The sequence below is a fragment of the Embiotoca jacksoni genome, unplaced genomic scaffold (genome assembly GCF_022577435.1).
Source record: "Embiotoca jacksoni isolate LCO1_2020_lvr unplaced genomic scaffold, fEmbJac1.0.p SCAF_40, whole genome shotgun sequence".
NCBI classification, from domain to species: Eukaryota; Metazoa; Chordata; class Actinopteri; family Embiotocidae; genus Embiotoca; species Embiotoca jacksoni.
Genome location: NW_027185393.1, coordinates 101,394 through 119,155, shown reverse-complemented (window position 1 = coordinate 119,155; position 17,762 = coordinate 101,394). Strand labels below are relative to the sequence as shown.

Genomic DNA, 17,762 nt, shown 5'->3' with positions numbered 1-17,762 from the left:
GTAAATAGATTCACAGCAGGCCCTGTTATCTCTATTAACTCTCAACAGTGTCTTTCACATTCACAGTCAACTCCCTGCCGCCAGCGTGTGCATATGTATGAGCGCGCGCGCGCGTGTGTGTGTGTGTGTGTGTGTGTGTGTGTGTGTGTGTGTGCGTGTGTGTTTGTGAGCCTACAGAGTGTGTGCGGAGCACAGCAATGATCTTGGAGAGGGCCATGTTCCACAGTTCATCAGTGAAAGCTCTGGTCACCAGACCCCACGTGGCATGCAGGATATGGTCCTCCACGACAAAGAACCTGATGACACACACACACACACACACACACACACACACACACACACACACACACACACACACACACACACACACACACACACACACACACACACACCTCAATACTTTTAAGTTCACAAAGAATCAACCGTCACTGTCTGACACACATGACATCCTGAGAGGGGTGCTTCTTACCCTACAATCTGGTTGAAGTATCTTCTGTAGCCTTCCACTGTCTCGTGCTGAACACGCACGCACGTACACGTACACACACACACACACACACACACACACACACACACACACACACACACACACACACACACACACACACACACGTTAACACACATCAATGCACGAGTCAGCAGGAAAAGCATAAATCAAAAGAAGAAATGGCAAAGACCATCAGAGCAAAGTGTTCCCGATGAGGTTGCCTGCTTCTGTTTTCTTTCTCTCTGGCATAACTTTCAGTCCCAACCACTGTTATCTCTGTGACTAGCTAAGACATAAATGAGAAATAACTTCAAAACGAAGACATCTGCAGTGTTTTTTTTTTTTTTTTTTACATCACATTTATGTAGCTGATGCTAACAGTAATGTAAGAAGGTCTACAAGTCTAAATAGTCGGGGGTTCCTTCTAAAGACAGAAATCAATCTAATTATACAGAAAGTAAACATTTTATGTTATAAAGAGTGGCCATTTAAACAAACTCAGCTCTTAAAAGCTAAGAATATAAGTTTGACTGTTTTCTTACATGTAATGTTACATTCAGCATTGGAAAGTTTCCCACTGATTCATAGTGCCCCCTGACATCTGACCGTAGAACGACAAAACGAATGGACATCGTTCCACCCAAGACACAATGACAAGGTTGCCTCCGGTCATCCTCTGCTTTTCTTTTAAATATTCCTCATGTGTTCCACAGTAGGTCTGGTGAGAGCTCTTTTTATGCCCCTTAAACTGTGGAACTCACTGCCTTTGGTCATCAGAAGCTCATCAGAAGTGTTTTTTAAAAGAAAACTAAAAACCTATATTTTTTGGCTTTGGTGATGCTTATCATCCTGATTTTAAATTTGGATTATTGTTTTCATTCCGTGTTTTTCTTTACTTTCCTGAATTTTATGATTGATTCTTACAACGTTGGTTTTATTGTTGCAATTTAAATTTCTATATTTTATTGAACCTATATTTTTACGAATTTTACCTTATTTTCTTATCTTATTGTTCTGTTTTGTACACTTGCCGACTTGTTTGGATCTTTGTTTTTTATGTGTATGTTGCTCCAATGTGAAGCACTTTGGGCTGCAGGCTTGTATGAAAGGTGCTATATACATAAAGCTGAGTTGAGTTGAGATGTGTCTGCAGACATTTTTCATTTAGCTGCCTTGGAAGCTCAGGTATCAACTGATATCAATTATATTAAAATAGCATTTAATCGGTTGACCACAAATTCAAACCACGACAGATGTTTATGAAGGGCCCCAAACCGTGTCAGGAAAAACACCCCCTACGCTATTACACCACTAGCAACAGCCTGCACGGTTGACACAAGGCAGGTTGGGTCCATGGATTCATGCTGTTACAGCCAAATTCTGAGCAGATCATCTACAGCCTCAGTAGAAATGGAGATTGATCAGACCGGGCTGCCTTCTTTTTTTTCTTTTTTAAATCTTCAACGATCCGGTCTTGGTGAGCCTATGCCGTTGTTCAGTCCTTAGCTGACAAGAGTGGAACCAGACGTGTTCTTCTACTGTTGTAGCCCATCCAACCAGGACGTGGGACATGTTATGCCACGGTCAAACTGATCCCTGCCAAATAATTTACTGATTGGATAATTACATCCCTCATGAAGTGCTTGGTGAGTGTATGTATATGTAACCATCTCCACTATGTGAAGATATCTTAGGTCATTGCAATTTTTTGGGGTAATTATTCTGCTAACATGGCAAGAAGTTGTTTAAAAAAAAAAAAAGTCAGTGCAGTGTGCTGTCATAGCAGCATGCATTATTGTTCACCAGTGTGTATTTTATTGGAGGCAACAAAGACTGAAATTCTTTACATTAAGTCAAAAACATGAATTCTGAATTTGTGATGCCTTTTTCCTTCAGTCAATATTCATTTAAAAAGAGCATTTTCCAGCAATTAAAGTGAAAGCAATACAACAGAAGTATTTTCTATTGTTGCCTTATTTGCTTATTCACTTAACACGCTATCGACTTTGCTGCCTTTTGAGGTTAAAGCTGCTTCATCTAAAAACATTTAGCCCATTAGAACAGAGCTGAAGTCAGGAAAGTTAGTGTTTGGTATCGACTACAAATTAAATTTAATTCAATGATTTTCAATTATATGCATTACATGCATTTAACAATGCGTGTTGCTTACCATGTTAGCCTGCGGTTGAAGTACTAGCCGAGCCTGTTTTTTCCTTTGTTTCCTGTAGTAGTTCTCAAATGTTTCTCGGTCACCCTGCAGACACAGAAAAATACAGAAACCGATTCAATAAACGCTTATAAGGCTGCTAGCAAGGATTCTTCGCACTATTACAAGCCAGAATGTTTACTTTGCAAATAAAAAAAAGAGAAACGCTGCCATGATCTACATTTGGAAATTAATTAATGTAGATTTCAAACCATTCACATGGGGGGTACATTTTTTAAGTTCTTCACCATTTTATGTAAAAAACAGAAATATGGCTTGCGGTTCCCTCTACTGAACTAGCTAACAGCACTATATCAAATATTTTCTGAGCTATGGTGCAAATGTATTAGCGTAGCTGAAGAGAGCTTATCCAATTCTAATGAACGGAGAAATGGAGTGTTCATACAGATCTCTATGGAACGGCGCTGCATTAATACACTGTTGCTGTGCTTATTTCAACCTCAGTGATGAGGTAATGTGTTGACCATTTGAAACTCTTGAATCTTTTTTTTGTTGTTGTTGGATGAGTTCTATTATTTATAAAAGTGAAATGTGTTGTGACACTTGGCATGACGCTGTTTGTGGAAAAACTGTCTAATGAAAGAAATACCTACCAGCACAGTGTAAATATGTAGACACCTGTAGACAGGTGAGAAGTCCACCAGGTCCTGAGCTGTAAGAACCTGTCACATGTAAATGAGGAAACGTGATTACCATTAAAATACTTGTTTATTAACTTATTCTTCTAGATTCAATCAGCAGCGCAGTTATATTATCTAACAAAAACCGGTAGAAAGATTCTGTGAAGATTAACTATAATTTTAATAGAAAATAGTTCCCCATTATGCAACATAATGAATTTATTTTATGCCAGGACTCAACACTATTATCTGACTGTACATTTTGTTATCCCCTTTTATATGGCATACAGTACAGACTCGTTAAAATAAAATAAAACATAAACGGAAACATAAACATAAAAAGATCAATAGTTTTTTTTCACTTTGTGTTTCTTCACCTCTTCATCAGCTTCCTCCTCGTCTCCTGTGTCGTCGTCTATCAGCAGGCCGTTGGGAGTGTGAGTGTGTGTTCGTCCGTTGAGGGAGTACACAGGCTTGGTATAATGTCCCACGCCGACCTGCTTCACTACAGCGCTGTTAAAGGTCCTATGCTGCTGTGCCTGGAGAGACACAAAGTCGCCAATGAGGTGATGAATAAGTTTTTTTCACAGCTCTTGTTTAGAATGTATTTGTTAAAAAATACAATTTCATACCTGTCTCATAGCGGTCTCTCCAACCTTGTCTGAGTGTTTTCGGATGCTCTCCAGGAAGTCCTTTAGATCTGACATGGATATCTCTTTGATTTCCTCTCTCAGTCGAGGCAGGTTTTCAGCCATGATCTGACAGAACCGGTACTGACTGACCCTGCAGGAGACACAGCAGAGTCAGTCCAGGCCTGTTCACTTTACAAAGTAGTGTCCAAACAAGCATGACGTGATTTTTATATGAAAAATAATGTAATAAAACAGCTGGGGAAATAACCTAATCCTGTAATTACACTAAGCTCCAACATGATTAGAGATTTATACATGTACAACTCGAGGCTGAAAATATTTTAAACTTGGCATCATTGCTTTCTTTTATGAGACGTAGTTGCGATCGAAATGGGAGTGTGGGAAAGGGGAAACTAAATGATGAAGGAATCAAGCAGTATAAATTAATATCTTTATGTGAACAGTTGATAAAATGATGATGTGTAATGTGAACACTGTCACTGTCAAATTATCAGCAACTTCCGCAGAGTTGCCCTCAGCTGTGCAGAGCTTTTTAAACTTGCTCATTGGTTTGATTTTTGCAGCTCACAACTTCAACTGTTCTGGTTCAGTCTTGCAGTTTTAATCAGCCATTTCCAGCAACAGAAGACAGACATTTTCGTTGAAAAAGCTCTGATAAACCCACTGCACTACCAGCACGGTGCCAAACAGCTGAGTTGGCAACTACCTGTAAAAATGCTTAGTGAATGGCTGAAATACACGAGGGGAAGATGAAGCAGACTTTGCCATTTGGGCAGTCTTGACATTTTTAGGCACCACTATTTAGCTCAAGGGTGGGCAATTAATTTTCCCAAAGGGCCTCATGAGAAACTGTGACTGTTGTGGAGGGCCAGGCCAATAGGCTGAACTCAGTTCTGTTCAATATTAATTTTATCTCTTTATAAAAAGCAGTAAATTGTATGGTTTTTATTAGCTGCTACTGGTAGTAGAGATGTTACAATTAGGCTATTCAAATGTGGTGCAAGCATTGTAAAAACGTCAACATTATATCACTATTCAATCAACATTCACAAAAAAGATTTTGAAAATGAGCATATTTTTGCAGTATTTCAAAGACCAGCATTAAATTAACTTTATACAAAAATGGAACAAGTGCTATTGATATTTTGTTTGTAGTGTCATTACCTCATTTGCCGTTTTTCAGTTATTTGTTTAGTGAGAGGAGGGTTAAGTATTTTCGGTTGTTTGTTTGAATCCTCAAAACCTCGGAGATCTCAGAAAACAAAGTGCAAATAAAATTGGATACTTTAAGTTCCTCGGATTTTGTTCCTACCGCCCCTTCACAGGTCTTATTTTTGCCTCAATTTCAAATAATACACTTGGCAATCAACCTACTTTTACAACATTTACAGTAAAATTCAGCACACACACACACACACACACACACACACACACACACAGTTTATGTGCTAGTCAGCAGCGGTAACGTTGTGCTCAAGTTAGCTTCATGGCTTCATTAGCCGCCAGCGGTGGAGGCTAAACAGCTCCTAACAATGACCATAATTAATTCACATCATACAAAACGTTGTTATCCTGACTGGTTTTTACTTCGCTATGTTCCTCAAGGTAAATTACTCACAATTCTCTGACACAACTTAGTTAACAAGCACTCGATATCTCTTGGGAATCTCAAAATGTCGTACTTTGCTCCAAATCTTGTCTGCTTCCTGCACCTGTCTCAGCTGCGGGATCTCCGGTAGGTGAGTGGTGGTTCAGAGAGTGTGTGTGTGTGTGTGTGTGGGGGGGGGGGGGGGGGGGCTAAGGGCTCTGCTACGTGCAAAGCCAGGACATTCAGACCACTAGCTCGCGTGGTGAGACGTTTAGGGAACATCTGTAAATTGGGGGTACCATTGGGGTATTTGGGGTAAAATGAGGTGAGTGTGTATTATGTCGCACTACAATAATAATAATAATAATAATATAATCCAAGTCTTTCAGGCTCCTCATGAGCAGCTGAAACGAAGACAGATCATCTTTCACCTCGGCTTCCTGCAGCCGACGCAACAACTTCCTTCAGATGAAGATTCACCTGCTGCAGTGAGAGGATGTCGTGAACATCACCTCCCTCCGGTGACTCAGGGAGGGGGGGTGAACTCTTCACATTACATTCTTGGGCTTCTGGGTTACCCATGCATGATGTACACTTATTTATGTTTGATTCCTAATTTACCATTGACCTCACGCGGGCCGGTCAGGGACAGCCAGAGGGCCGGATGTAACCCAGGGGCCGTACAATGCCCAGGTCTGATTTAGCTAGTGTGAAGGCTAACTTGGAAAAGGTTAGGCTCACAGAGTATATAATACTTAAAATGTATTATTGGGCGTCAAAAGGCGCAGTGAAAAATCTTGGGTGATTCAAAATGATGTGCTGTCCGGTGCACCTAACTGAAAAAGTTTGGCCATACAAAAGATACGAGACAAGATGCTTCTCTGTGCACATTCATTTACCTAGCATCTACCAATACTTGGAGGTATTTAAGTGTCTAGTAAATTGTAGCGTCTACTGATGTTGTGCATGTGATGCATTTAGGGAACATCAATAAATTGTAGTTAAATTGTAGCTGAAATTATGGAGCATTATTTTCAGTTTTTGGCTCCTGGGACACTGAAAATATACAAGGGCCAGTGGCACTCTGACCTACTGGCCAAAAGGGCCAGTGGGGAACAAAATTTGACATTCAACCCAAATAATGCTTCACTGTGTGTGGTTACAGAACTGTTTGCCAGCGTATTGTCTTTTCTTGTGGTTACAGTCTATTCTTCTTAAGCCGGCCATGCTTTGATTTGATGGGGCAAGTAGAAAGACTGGATTGTAAAAATAAGTTAGGTCACTTGAACTTTTTGGTTATGCCTAGTACTGATAGTATGAGGTTATCGTTCATGTTTTGCATGACTACATTACAATCCTATATCTGACATTTTTACATTTGGAAGGAAGTTTCATTCCCTTTGTCATACTGATCAACAACCACCAACTCTAGCAACACGAGAGCTCAAATGGTGGGTATTCTAGTTTGTTTATGAGGACATAACTTAAAATCTTCTTTTGGTACAGTTTAACCTTCCTGCTATCTTCGCAGACACAATGTAAGAGCTGCGACAAAAGGTGCTTAGTCCTATAATGAAAATTTTTAATTTTTTTTTTTAAACCTTTCAAATTTGACCCGGCTAGTATGACTGCTTGTAAGGCATAATGGAAAATTAATCAAAAATAATATTTTATCAAAAATCAAAAAAACCTCGTCATCCAACTCGATTCCAACTTACTGTCACTGGTTTTACACTTTTCTTTTAAAATGTATGGTCAATAGACCTCATTTTCATGAAATTTGTACTCATTTTTGAGAGAGAAAAATGTGAAAATTGTAAATTATTTTTATTATAATGGAAATAAAATTTTAATTTCTTGATGGATTATCACAGACTGGTATCTGTCATATTTTTGTCTGAATTTTTTTTTGGAAACCATTTCATATTTTCCGATGGCAGCAAAAAAACAGCAAATAATCACACCTGCTGCCCTCCTGTTGTCAAAACTGACGCGGTCTGTTTTTTAGTGCTTGTAAGGCATAATGGAAAATTCCATCACACATTTGTTATTAAACCTTGTCAGCCAACTTCATTCCAACTCACCGACACTAGTTTTACGCTTTTTATTAAAAAAATTTGATCAATATACCTCATTTCTTCTGAAATTATAAGTCATTTTTGAGTAAAAAAAAAAAAGAAGCCAAATTTGTGGATTATTTTTTAGGATAAATAAGATCAAAGGAAAATGTATTGATGGAATATCACTGTCTGGTGCTTGTCATTGTTTTGTAAAGAAATTGTTTTGAAACCAATTAATTTTTTTTTCTTTGAAACGGTCTGGTTTGATATTTTATAAAACATAATACATAAATTATCGTCCAATTCTGTGGCACATTTTGTTAGTCAATGTCATTCCAACTCAACACAAAAAATGTCACGCACCTTGTGTGTGTGTGTGTGTGTGTGTGTGTGTGTGTGTGTGTGTGTGAGGGAGAGAAAGATAGTTTGTCTTTGTTGTGTTCCCGTGTTTGGAAACGAACAGCAAAGGACGAGTAAGGACAGCTGAACACATGTGGAGCTTTGAACGTGTGTGTGCGTGTCTATATGTGCATGTGTGTGTGTGTGTGTGTGTGTGTGTATGTGAAAATGTATGTGTGTGTGCATGTGTGTGTTTGTTTGTTTGTTTGTTTTTGTTGTGTTCCCGTGTTTGGAAACAAACATCAAAGGACAAATTAGGACAGCTGCACACGTGTGGAGCATTGAACTTGTGTGCGTGTGTGTGTGTGTGTGTGTGTGTGCGTGTGTGTGCATGCGAGTGTGTGTCTGTGTGTGTGCGTGCGAGTGTGTGTATGTGCATAGGTGTGTGTGTGTGTGTGAGTTTGTTTTAGTCGTGTTCCCGTGTCGGGAAAGGAACAGCAAAGGACGAGTTAGGACAGCTGCACACATGGAGCTTTGAACGTGTGTGTTTATGTGTGTCCGTGTCCATGTTTATGTGTGTCCGTGTCCATGTGTGTGTGTGCGTGTGTGTCCGTGTGTGTGTTGTGTGTGCGTGTGTGTTTGTCTTTGTTGTGTTCCCATGTTGGTAAACGAACAGCAAAGGACTCGTTAGGACAGCTGCACAAATGTGGGTCAATTGGGAAAATTAAATGACAAATAAATAACACGTTTATGATCAAAATGGTTTTGAAAACGGGTCATGAAAGACCCGAGGAGAGCAGGAAGGTTAAAATTTGCGCTCTGCTTTTTTTTTTTTTTACTTTTACTGTATGGATAATATGACCAGTGGAGAGGTGGATTACCTTGAAGGTGTGGTTTAAGAGTTGTTGGGGTTTTTTTTACAGTGTGACATGGATGTTTACTATAACTCAGAGTTGAATATATTGTCACTTCAATGAATCCAAGTTGTCTAGGATCAAGCTACAATCTTTTATAAGGGGAAAAGGGGGAATTTCTTATTGACTATTACTTCAACAGCTTGTATTGTATGGTCCTACCTTGGGATGTAGATCTTCTCTAGCTGCTCCATGGTTTTCAGCGCAGCATAATATCTGTGGAGACAAAAAATTATAGCTTCACTTAGGACGCAATCACAGCTATCATATTTTAATACACCCATTAATCCACAGGTTAATTTTTTTTTTTTTAAGTCAGTCTTGAAACAATAGTCAGGTGACCATTTGAACATAGACACTTGGCTTGAATAATGTAATCATTCCCCCTTCCTTCTTAAAGACCCCCTCCAGTAAGTCCAAACAGTTATTTTTATATGCTAGAAGCCATATCACAAACAAAAAAACAGTCAATGTCAAAGCTGAGCATTTCTGTTTGGATTTAGACAGACAGAAGTTCATATGTCGCATACCTTCGGGATCAATCCCATCAACTCAGGGGTGGAGCTTTCTATATTATTGAAATGACAGCTCGAGCAGCAGGGGAGTGGTGTAAGGGTGCTTGGATATAAAGCCAAGAACTATTTGCATATTCATAGATCTGCACATAGCCTACTGAATGAAGGCAAAAGTGTGGAGTTGCATATAATCGTCTGTTCATCTTGGCATTGACATGCTTCCTGATCATAGGCGGATAGGTCAAAGTACCCCGGATGCAATGAGAACAGATTGAGATCAGGTCTGCGAAGACAGTTGAAGATGGTCCGGAATGCACATGACCACATTTAGCAGTGTGTACGCAAATACATCCAAGACCACCCACTCAACTGACACCCTCTGAATAAGCAAAAGAAACACTAAATGCAGTGCCATGTCCCTGTGTTTATCACATTACAGCAGGTTCATTAGTTTTGGATATTTTTGTTTTCCTTTGTTTACCAGAAAAGAAATAGTCTGCATTATTCTTCCATGTGCAGCTGAACTGTACAGAAAGTAGAAGAGATTTACCTGGAAACAAAACTCGTGACTATAAAGCAGCTCTTTACTGAAAAAAACAAAAAAAACAAACACAAACTATCTACATGATACTTGTTTCCCCAAAGGCTACTTTTGGGTTTATTTTGTTTTTATTTTTATTTATTTTTAAGTTTAGCTCATTTGTAATTTCTGAAACACATCAGACCCACAGCTGTGGAAAAGCCGCAGCCACCTCTCACAAAGTTCATTAATCCACCGCAGCACAGAGCCTGACCCTCTCAAACCTGCTAGAATAATTAGATAATCTGAGACGTGATCAAGTCAAGCCTGACAGGTAAAGTTGAGAATTACGAACTCTAGTGTTCAGATAGTGTCAGTGTTAAATGCAAATGTGAAATATGACTTAAATTTCTATTAGACAGCTAATTAAAATTAGGCTTGAGTGTGAAAGGATGTCTTTTGTTAAATGACTGCAGCGTCGACTCATCTCGAATCACAATCCTGTACGTGCTCATGTGTTTATTTACTTGTATATTAATCAGAAGTACAAAAAAAGTTAAAATGCTGTGTAAAATGTACATAAAATGCTCTTCAGGTTTTAGAAGACAGCTCAGTGGGTTTGGCTGCAATCCTCCACTCTGAGGACATTTATGGTTGAGACTTACGGTTGTTGACTTCTGTACTAGTTGTTCTGTTAAAAAACAACAACGCTATCAGTTTGTTTAAAATGTATTGCATTAACAAATGTTTCTGAATAGTCTTAATACAACTTTTTATTATTAATTATAAACTCGTAGTAATACATATAATACCAACACATTCTGATCAATCACCATGACCACCAGCTGATAAAAAATGATTTGTGAGCCTGTTGTATAGTAAATTGTCTATTTTTTGTTCCAGCTCAGTCAGTCCTTCATGCTCGATTGTAAAATAGATCATATATCTGATGGTACTAACAAGCAGCACATGTCGATTCACTTTTTGCCACCATCCCTCCACTGCACATTTAAAAACTGTGACTGTGACCTTTTAGGAAACCAGGGTTTGTAAATAACAAGAAAGCAATAACAGTGGCAAAAACAAGTAGCACAGTAACAGGTGTAAAATAAATACATGATGGTGTTCTGAGAAAAATGACAATGCTTTCAGAGAGCATCTGAAGCAGCAGTGTCCAAATTCTTTGTTAGGATGGGCCAAAATGTCATTAGGAAGAAGGGCTATGGGCCTAAAATATACATTTAGGTTATGTGAAATTACATTTTATTAAAATGTATAAAATAAAATTTCTGAATAATTAAAACACTGCCATTTTTTTCCCTTCAAAGTGTTCTTTCATCAGTGCGCTACTGCCTCGATCTCTCCATCTTGACTGGCAGCCCAAAGCCAGCGATGTAGAACACCTGAATAGCACATGAGCATTGAGCGGGAGAGAAAGAGAATGCCGTGTTTCTTCGTAGATCAGACGTAGGCAGTGATCACAATGTAATAGGGAAGCTTAAATACATGAATAGGAGGGGAATTTAAGACCTACATCTAAGTCTACACACACTGTAAAATGCTTACCAAACTGCAACCTTCGTTATCAAGATTTTGTGATCTTTCATACTGTGCACAAATCACAAGGGTTCAATGTTAGGTCAGTGTGCTGAGCTCCCCTCATTAGGCTGATAGGCAGGCTGTGAGGGGATCTAATTGGTCGGTCAGTGAGTGTAAAATGTCTTGTATACAAATGAACAGAGGGCACTCTCATAAACTGTACACAGAAAAGGTCTGTCACAGTGCGGAGCACAAGGAGAGATGAAACAAAGGTTGAAAGTGGCAGGACATTGACCAGAATGTTACCTAAGCATCATCACATAAAACACGGCAGTAAAGTTGATATGCACCATACAAGCTCATTCCAAATCATACAACAAGGTACAGGCCATGTAATTCTGGTTTAAAGTACACTCCACACACAAATCTCCAAAGGTGGCAAGCATGGTCTAATTGCCTTGGATTGGCTGAGGGCCATGGTGGACCGGTAGTGAGGGGACCTTGTTGTGAACAAGGGCACACTGAGGGTCAATTATCCTGCCAATGAATAGTCACTTCCTTTGGTACACAGTAATGAACAAGAAAAAGGGTCATTATTTTCCTGTCCAGAGTGAAATCCCTTTCCCTCTTTACAGAGGCAGGCATGTAAATATGGCCAAACATAGAGTTCATCGGGTGAAAATGAAGTTCAAACAAAACTTGCACAGCAGAGCATGACTTTAGAGACTGTCTGGAGACTAAGATGATTGATTTCTATTATTTTTGTGTTGGAAAAGTGCCACCTAAACAGCTTATATAAAAATATGGACATGAGAATACAAGTATAATGTTAGTGCAGTTTTTAATTCCCACACAACATAAATGTTTCATATACCTTCATACCTATTCAACTTCGAAACAATTGCTGTAACTACATATTAGGCACCGGACTATACAAACTAATAGCACTGACGGTGTGGAGTGTATTGAGTGTATCTATTAACTGCGTACCACTTTCACTAATGGTTAGTAAGAAACTCTTTAACAGGTCAAAGCATCATGGCATACAGCAATTTCTGAGATATAAACAACTTCTATTTAATAATTGTACATTCACAAAATTTAACCACCATGTGAGAGGCTCCATCATATCGATACATTCAAAAACAGAAAAGAGAGCTGGAGAGTGAAGACCAAGGGGAGCTGTTTCTGCTACTTGCCATTTTTTTTAAGAGTTTTTAAATAAATTTGTCTGGATCAAAAGCCTATCTATAAATGTATGAAGACTGGCAAGTCACCACTGTTGTTGCTGATTTCAAAACTAACTACTGACTCCAACAGTTCAGCAGAAAAATATGTTGGAATTCCAAGTTTATGCAATTAGTCATCAGTCATCACATTTGAGGCTATCAACCGGTAGCGCCCTTCAAACAGTGAAGCCAAAGGTTTACCGTGATATAACGTGAAACCACCAAAAACCATAAAAATACTGCACTGGATATATTTGGTCATAATTCTCAGCACGAGTAACGGCACACAGAAATATTAAGTTTTGTCTGTTGTTTTACTACACTCACATTTACTTTTAAGTAATTGAATTATCTGCCAGCAAAAGCAGTCTTTTCACTGTGATTCAGAGTTTCAACTCTTTTCACCACTGACCACAGCCAGCTTTCTCAGAGGGATGTGGTTGGTTGTAGTCAGAAGTGTGCATCTGCCATCACACCAAAAAGTAATGTTTTGGTGTGATGTTTAGAGTACCCTTCCACAAACCAAAAGTGATAAAAAAAAAAATAATAATAACTTTCAGCTGCTAAGTCACTCTTTAAAGAGGAATTCTATACCAGGTTTTAAAAAGGGGAAAACACAGCTGCACTCGCTTCTACGGGTTTTTAAAGTTCAAGTCTATTTAACACACCACTCCGTCTGGCTTTCCCTCACACAAGCACATAGAGCACACCTGACCAGGCCCAGTTGTGATGTAGCATGGTACTAAAGTTTTCATTAAAATCCTGAGAATTTAAAGAGATTTCCAAATCCCTGTGATTTTTTTATTTTTATTTAATAGCACTAAAGTCACATTGTGATGAAATGGTATTTGAGATGGTTACCTTCTGGACTCCAACTGCTCCTTTAGTTTGCTGTACATTTCTAGCACTGCAAAGGAAGCGATGACAGGAAACAGGATTAGTTCATTGGTTCAAGCATTTTACAAAATTTCGCCCCTCCCAAAAAAGACAAATTTAACTTTGAACAGAAAGAGTCTGAAAAAAGGTCTGATGTCATGTTTAGGGAAAAGAACCCAAACCAAGGAAAATAATCAAAATCAGACAAAATATTATATATGAGGTTAGCAGTGGTTTCAGTCGGAGTTGCAGGCCTCCATACTGTGACTCAGTATTTTTTCTATGATTTCTGAAACCTATGACATCTAACTACTCTCCCAGTTCCATTATAAACAGCAGCCTCATGCTGTTTCAACTCTTGAAGTGCCATCTATGAAAGCATTTATACCAGTGTGTACCAACAAATATTTTTGGAACTTGTGGTTTGTATCTCCTGGTTTGGTAGATTTTCTTTAGAACAGGGGCCGTATTCTTAAACATTCTGATAATGCTGTCAGGGATGCTCCTAACTTGGGCAAATAATTTCTAGCAAGGAGTTCTTTAGGAAAATTGCCAGAGTAACTGAGCAAGAAAGGACAGAAATTTTACCCTTGGTGAGGAGGTGTGGTTTCGCTTGTTTGACACATTCTTTTACATATATTTTACAACTCCCCTTTTCCAAAAAAAAGTTGGGATGCTGTGTAAAATGGAAATTAAAATATAATGCAATGATTTGCAAATCACGTAAACCCAAATGGACCATCAAATGTTGAAACTGAGGAATTTGATTGTTTTCTGAAAAACATTCAACTTTCAATTCAACTTTATTTATATAGCGCCAAATCACAACATAGGTTATTTCATGGCACTTAACACATTAAAGTCCTTACAGCAAGACTTCACAATATTATACAGAGAAACCCAATAATTCAACAATTCCCACATAAGCTAGGAGGGAAGAAACTCCTCTTTAAGGGAGAAAAACCTCAAACAGAGGGAAGGAAAAACTCCCTCTTAACAAGAAGAAACCTCCGACAGAACCAGGCTCGGGTGGGCGGCCATCTGCCTCGACCAGTTGGGGTGAGAGGAGAGCAGAGAGAGAAAAGGACAGCATAGAGATAGAAGAGAAGAACTGTTGGTGGAGACGACAAGCGCAGGGCAGAGACATGCAGCTCCATGGCGGGACAATATATGCTCATTTTGAATTTGACGGCAGCAACACGTCTCAAGAAATTGGGACAAGGGCATGTTTACATGCATCACCTCATTGCTTGTAACCTCTAACAACACTCTGTAAATGTTTGGGAACTGAGGACATCAGTTGCTGAAACTTTTAAAGTGAAATATTGTCCCATGGGTGCTTGATATAGGATTTCAGCTGCTCAACAGTTTGGGGTCTCCTTTGTTGTATTTAAATGATGCTACAAATGATTTCAATAAGTGACAAGTCTGGACAGCAGGAGGCCAGTTTAACACCCGGGCTCTTCTACTACGGAGCCGTGCTGTTGTAAAACGTGCAGAATGCGGTTTGGCATTGTTTTGGTAAAATAAGAACGGCCTTCCCTGAAAAAAAACATTCTCTTGATTGCACAATATATTTCTCCAAAACCTGTATACATCATCCAGCATTGATGGTGCCTCCCCAGAAGTGCAAGCTACCAATGCCATGTGCGCTAATTCACCCCTATACTGTCACAGTTGCTGGCTTTTGAACTGTGTGCTGATAACAAGCTGGATGGTCCCTCTCTAAGGGATGAGTGTCCCATCAATTACACCAACAACACTGGAAACGCCCGCTATGCCCATGAATTTCTTTTTGTGAGCCTCCAAGGTGTGGACATCCAGTGGAAATGTAATTAAATGCATCACAATATGAGGCTGTGAAAGTGCTGTGATTGTTTGTGTGATCACTCAGCTGACAGGAAGTTTCGATAGACCCAAGTCATCAACTGCTGCACCGTTACATGTTTCCAGTTGCCAAATATCTTTACATTGAGATCACTTTCATTTCTGCTGTTATTGCATTACTGGGTTATTGAGTGGAGGATGTGACACAAACATTATCCCTGCACAATCTAATCTGGAGCATTTCATTAACTCACTTGTCATTTAGCTTTTGGAGATTATTTCTCCTTGTGGTGGCGGGGTGTGGTTAGCTCAGCTGCGGGGGGGAGAGAGGGGGGGAGTGGTTCAGGGAACGGTGCCAGGAGAAGGATAATTGGCACAGCGGAACTAAATCAGGATGATTTTCTCTCCTATATAAGTGAGCAGGACCTGGAGAGGAGAGAGAAGACAAGAGACTGGACGGACGCTCGGAGGCAGGGCAGGAGAGCGCCAGAGCAAAGAGCAGTGGAATGTATCTCTGGGAAAATAAAGCAACTTAAAAACGAACTTTGTGACTCAGCTGGTCGTCTGTGTCCACGAGGAACCCCCACGGTAGCACAGGCCTGCTACACTCCTACCTCTATCTTTCTGCCATTTTCTCCTCCTTAAGTCTTAAGTGACTCTTAAGCCTCTATACAGGGCTAAGATGGTTTGTGAAAAACTTTCATCTTTACCATGATCTAGTGTTAACTTTAAGAGAAAATTCTTATAAAATGTCATCATTCTATGAATTTTCATCAATTTCCGTTGTTAAAAGTAACTCTTTGAACGAGGAAGCTCTATGAATACGGCTCTTGGTCTTATTAAAACAGGAGTATATGGATAAGGACTCCAGTGGTACCCTGTGGTTACTCAGGTAACTAACACTAACACCGCATTAACACTAGAATTAAAGTGACCGTCACATTAACACAGAGCTAGCAGCAGTACCTGGTATACAGAGCTGGAGCTTCTCCACAGTGGTAGCCATGTTCCTCTGCTGGATCCGACAGCGAATCACCTCCTCTGTCTGAGCTGTCACCTGGGGGAGGGAACACACAATGAAAGGGAGACAATGAGAAAGAGCCACCACTGATGACTACTGGGTTAAAGAACGGTCATGTCTAATACAGAACTCTCCTTGCAGTTAATGAGCATGCATACAGTGGGTACGGAAAGTATTCAGACCCCTTTAAATTTTTCACTCTTTGTTTCATTGCAGCCATTTGCTAAAATCAAAAAAGTTCATTTTATTTCTCATTAATGTACACTCAGCACCCCATCTTGACAGAAAAAAACAGAAATGTAGAAATTTGTGCAAATTTATTAAAAAAGAAAAACTGAAATATCACATGGTCATAAGTATTCAGACCCTTTGCTCAGTATTGAGTAGAAGCACCCTTTTGAGCTAGTACAGCCATGAGTCTTCTTGGGAATGATGCAACAAGCTTTTCACACCTGGATTTGGGGATCCTCTGCCATTCTTCCTTCCAGATCCTCTCCAGTTCCGTCAGGTTGGATGGTGAACGTTGGTGGACAGCCATTTTCAGGTCTCTCCAGAGATGCTCAATTGGGTTTAGGTCAGGGCTCTGGCTGGGCCAGTCAAGAATGATCACAGAGTTGTTCCGAAGCCACTCCTTTGTTATTTTAGCTGTGTGCTTAGGGTCATTGTCTTGTTGGAAGGTGAACCTTCGGCCCAGTCTGAGGTCCAGAGCACTCTGGAAGAGGTTTTCTTCCAGGATATCTCTGTACTTGGCCGCATTCATCTTTCCTTCAATTGCAACCAGTCGTCCTGTCCCTGCAGCTGAAAAACACCCCCATAGCATGATGCTGCCACCACCATGTTTCACTGTTGGGATTGTATTGGGCAGGTGATGAGCAGTGCCTGGTTTTCTCCACACATACCGCTTAGAATTAATGCCAAAAAGTTCAGTCTTGGTCTCATCAGACCAGAGAATCTTATTTCTCATAGTCTGGGAGTCCTTCATGTGTTTTTTGGCAAACTCTATGCGGGCTTTCATATGTCTTGCACTGAGGAGAGGCTTCCGTCAGGCCACTCTGCCATAAAGCCCCGACTGGTGGAGGGCTGCAGTGATAGTTGACTTTGTGGAACTTTCTCCCATCTCCCTACTGCATCTCTGGAGCTCAGCCACAGTGATCTTTGGGTTCTTCTTTACCTCTCTCACCAAGGCTCTTCTCCCACGATTGCTCAGTTTGGCTGGACGGCCAGGTCTAAGAAGAGTTCTGGTCGTCCCAAACTTCTTCCATTTAAGGATTATGGAGGCCACTGTGCTCTTAGGAACCTTGAGTGCTGCAGAAATTATTTTGTAACCTTGGCCAGATCTGTGCCTTG

General features: G+C 39.9%; 1 protein-coding gene across 7 annotated transcripts in view; it reads right to left on the bottom strand.

The window, feature by feature from the left end:
• exoc6 (exocyst complex component 6) overlaps positions 1–17,762 on the bottom strand; it is a 65,016-nt gene that overhangs the window by 33,163 nt on the left and 14,091 nt on the right. For all 7 annotated transcript variants that reach the window (XM_069168595.1, XM_069168597.1, XM_069168600.1 and 4 more), the window contains exons 4-12: positions 16,361–16,451; positions 13,553–13,598; positions 9,051–9,104; positions 3,967–4,117; positions 3,712–3,873; positions 3,308–3,376; positions 2,658–2,741; positions 470–516; positions 176–296 (exon numbers count right to left, since the gene is read on the bottom strand). In XM_069168595.1, the coding sequence (XP_069024696.1) occupies positions 176–296; positions 470–516; positions 2,658–2,741; positions 3,308–3,376; positions 3,712–3,873; positions 3,967–4,117; positions 9,051–9,104; positions 13,553–13,598; positions 16,361–16,451 (825 nt within the window). The remainder of the gene's footprint in view (positions 1–175; positions 297–469; positions 517–2,657; positions 2,742–3,307; positions 3,377–3,711; positions 3,874–3,966; positions 4,118–9,050; positions 9,105–13,552; positions 13,599–16,360; positions 16,452–17,762) is intronic.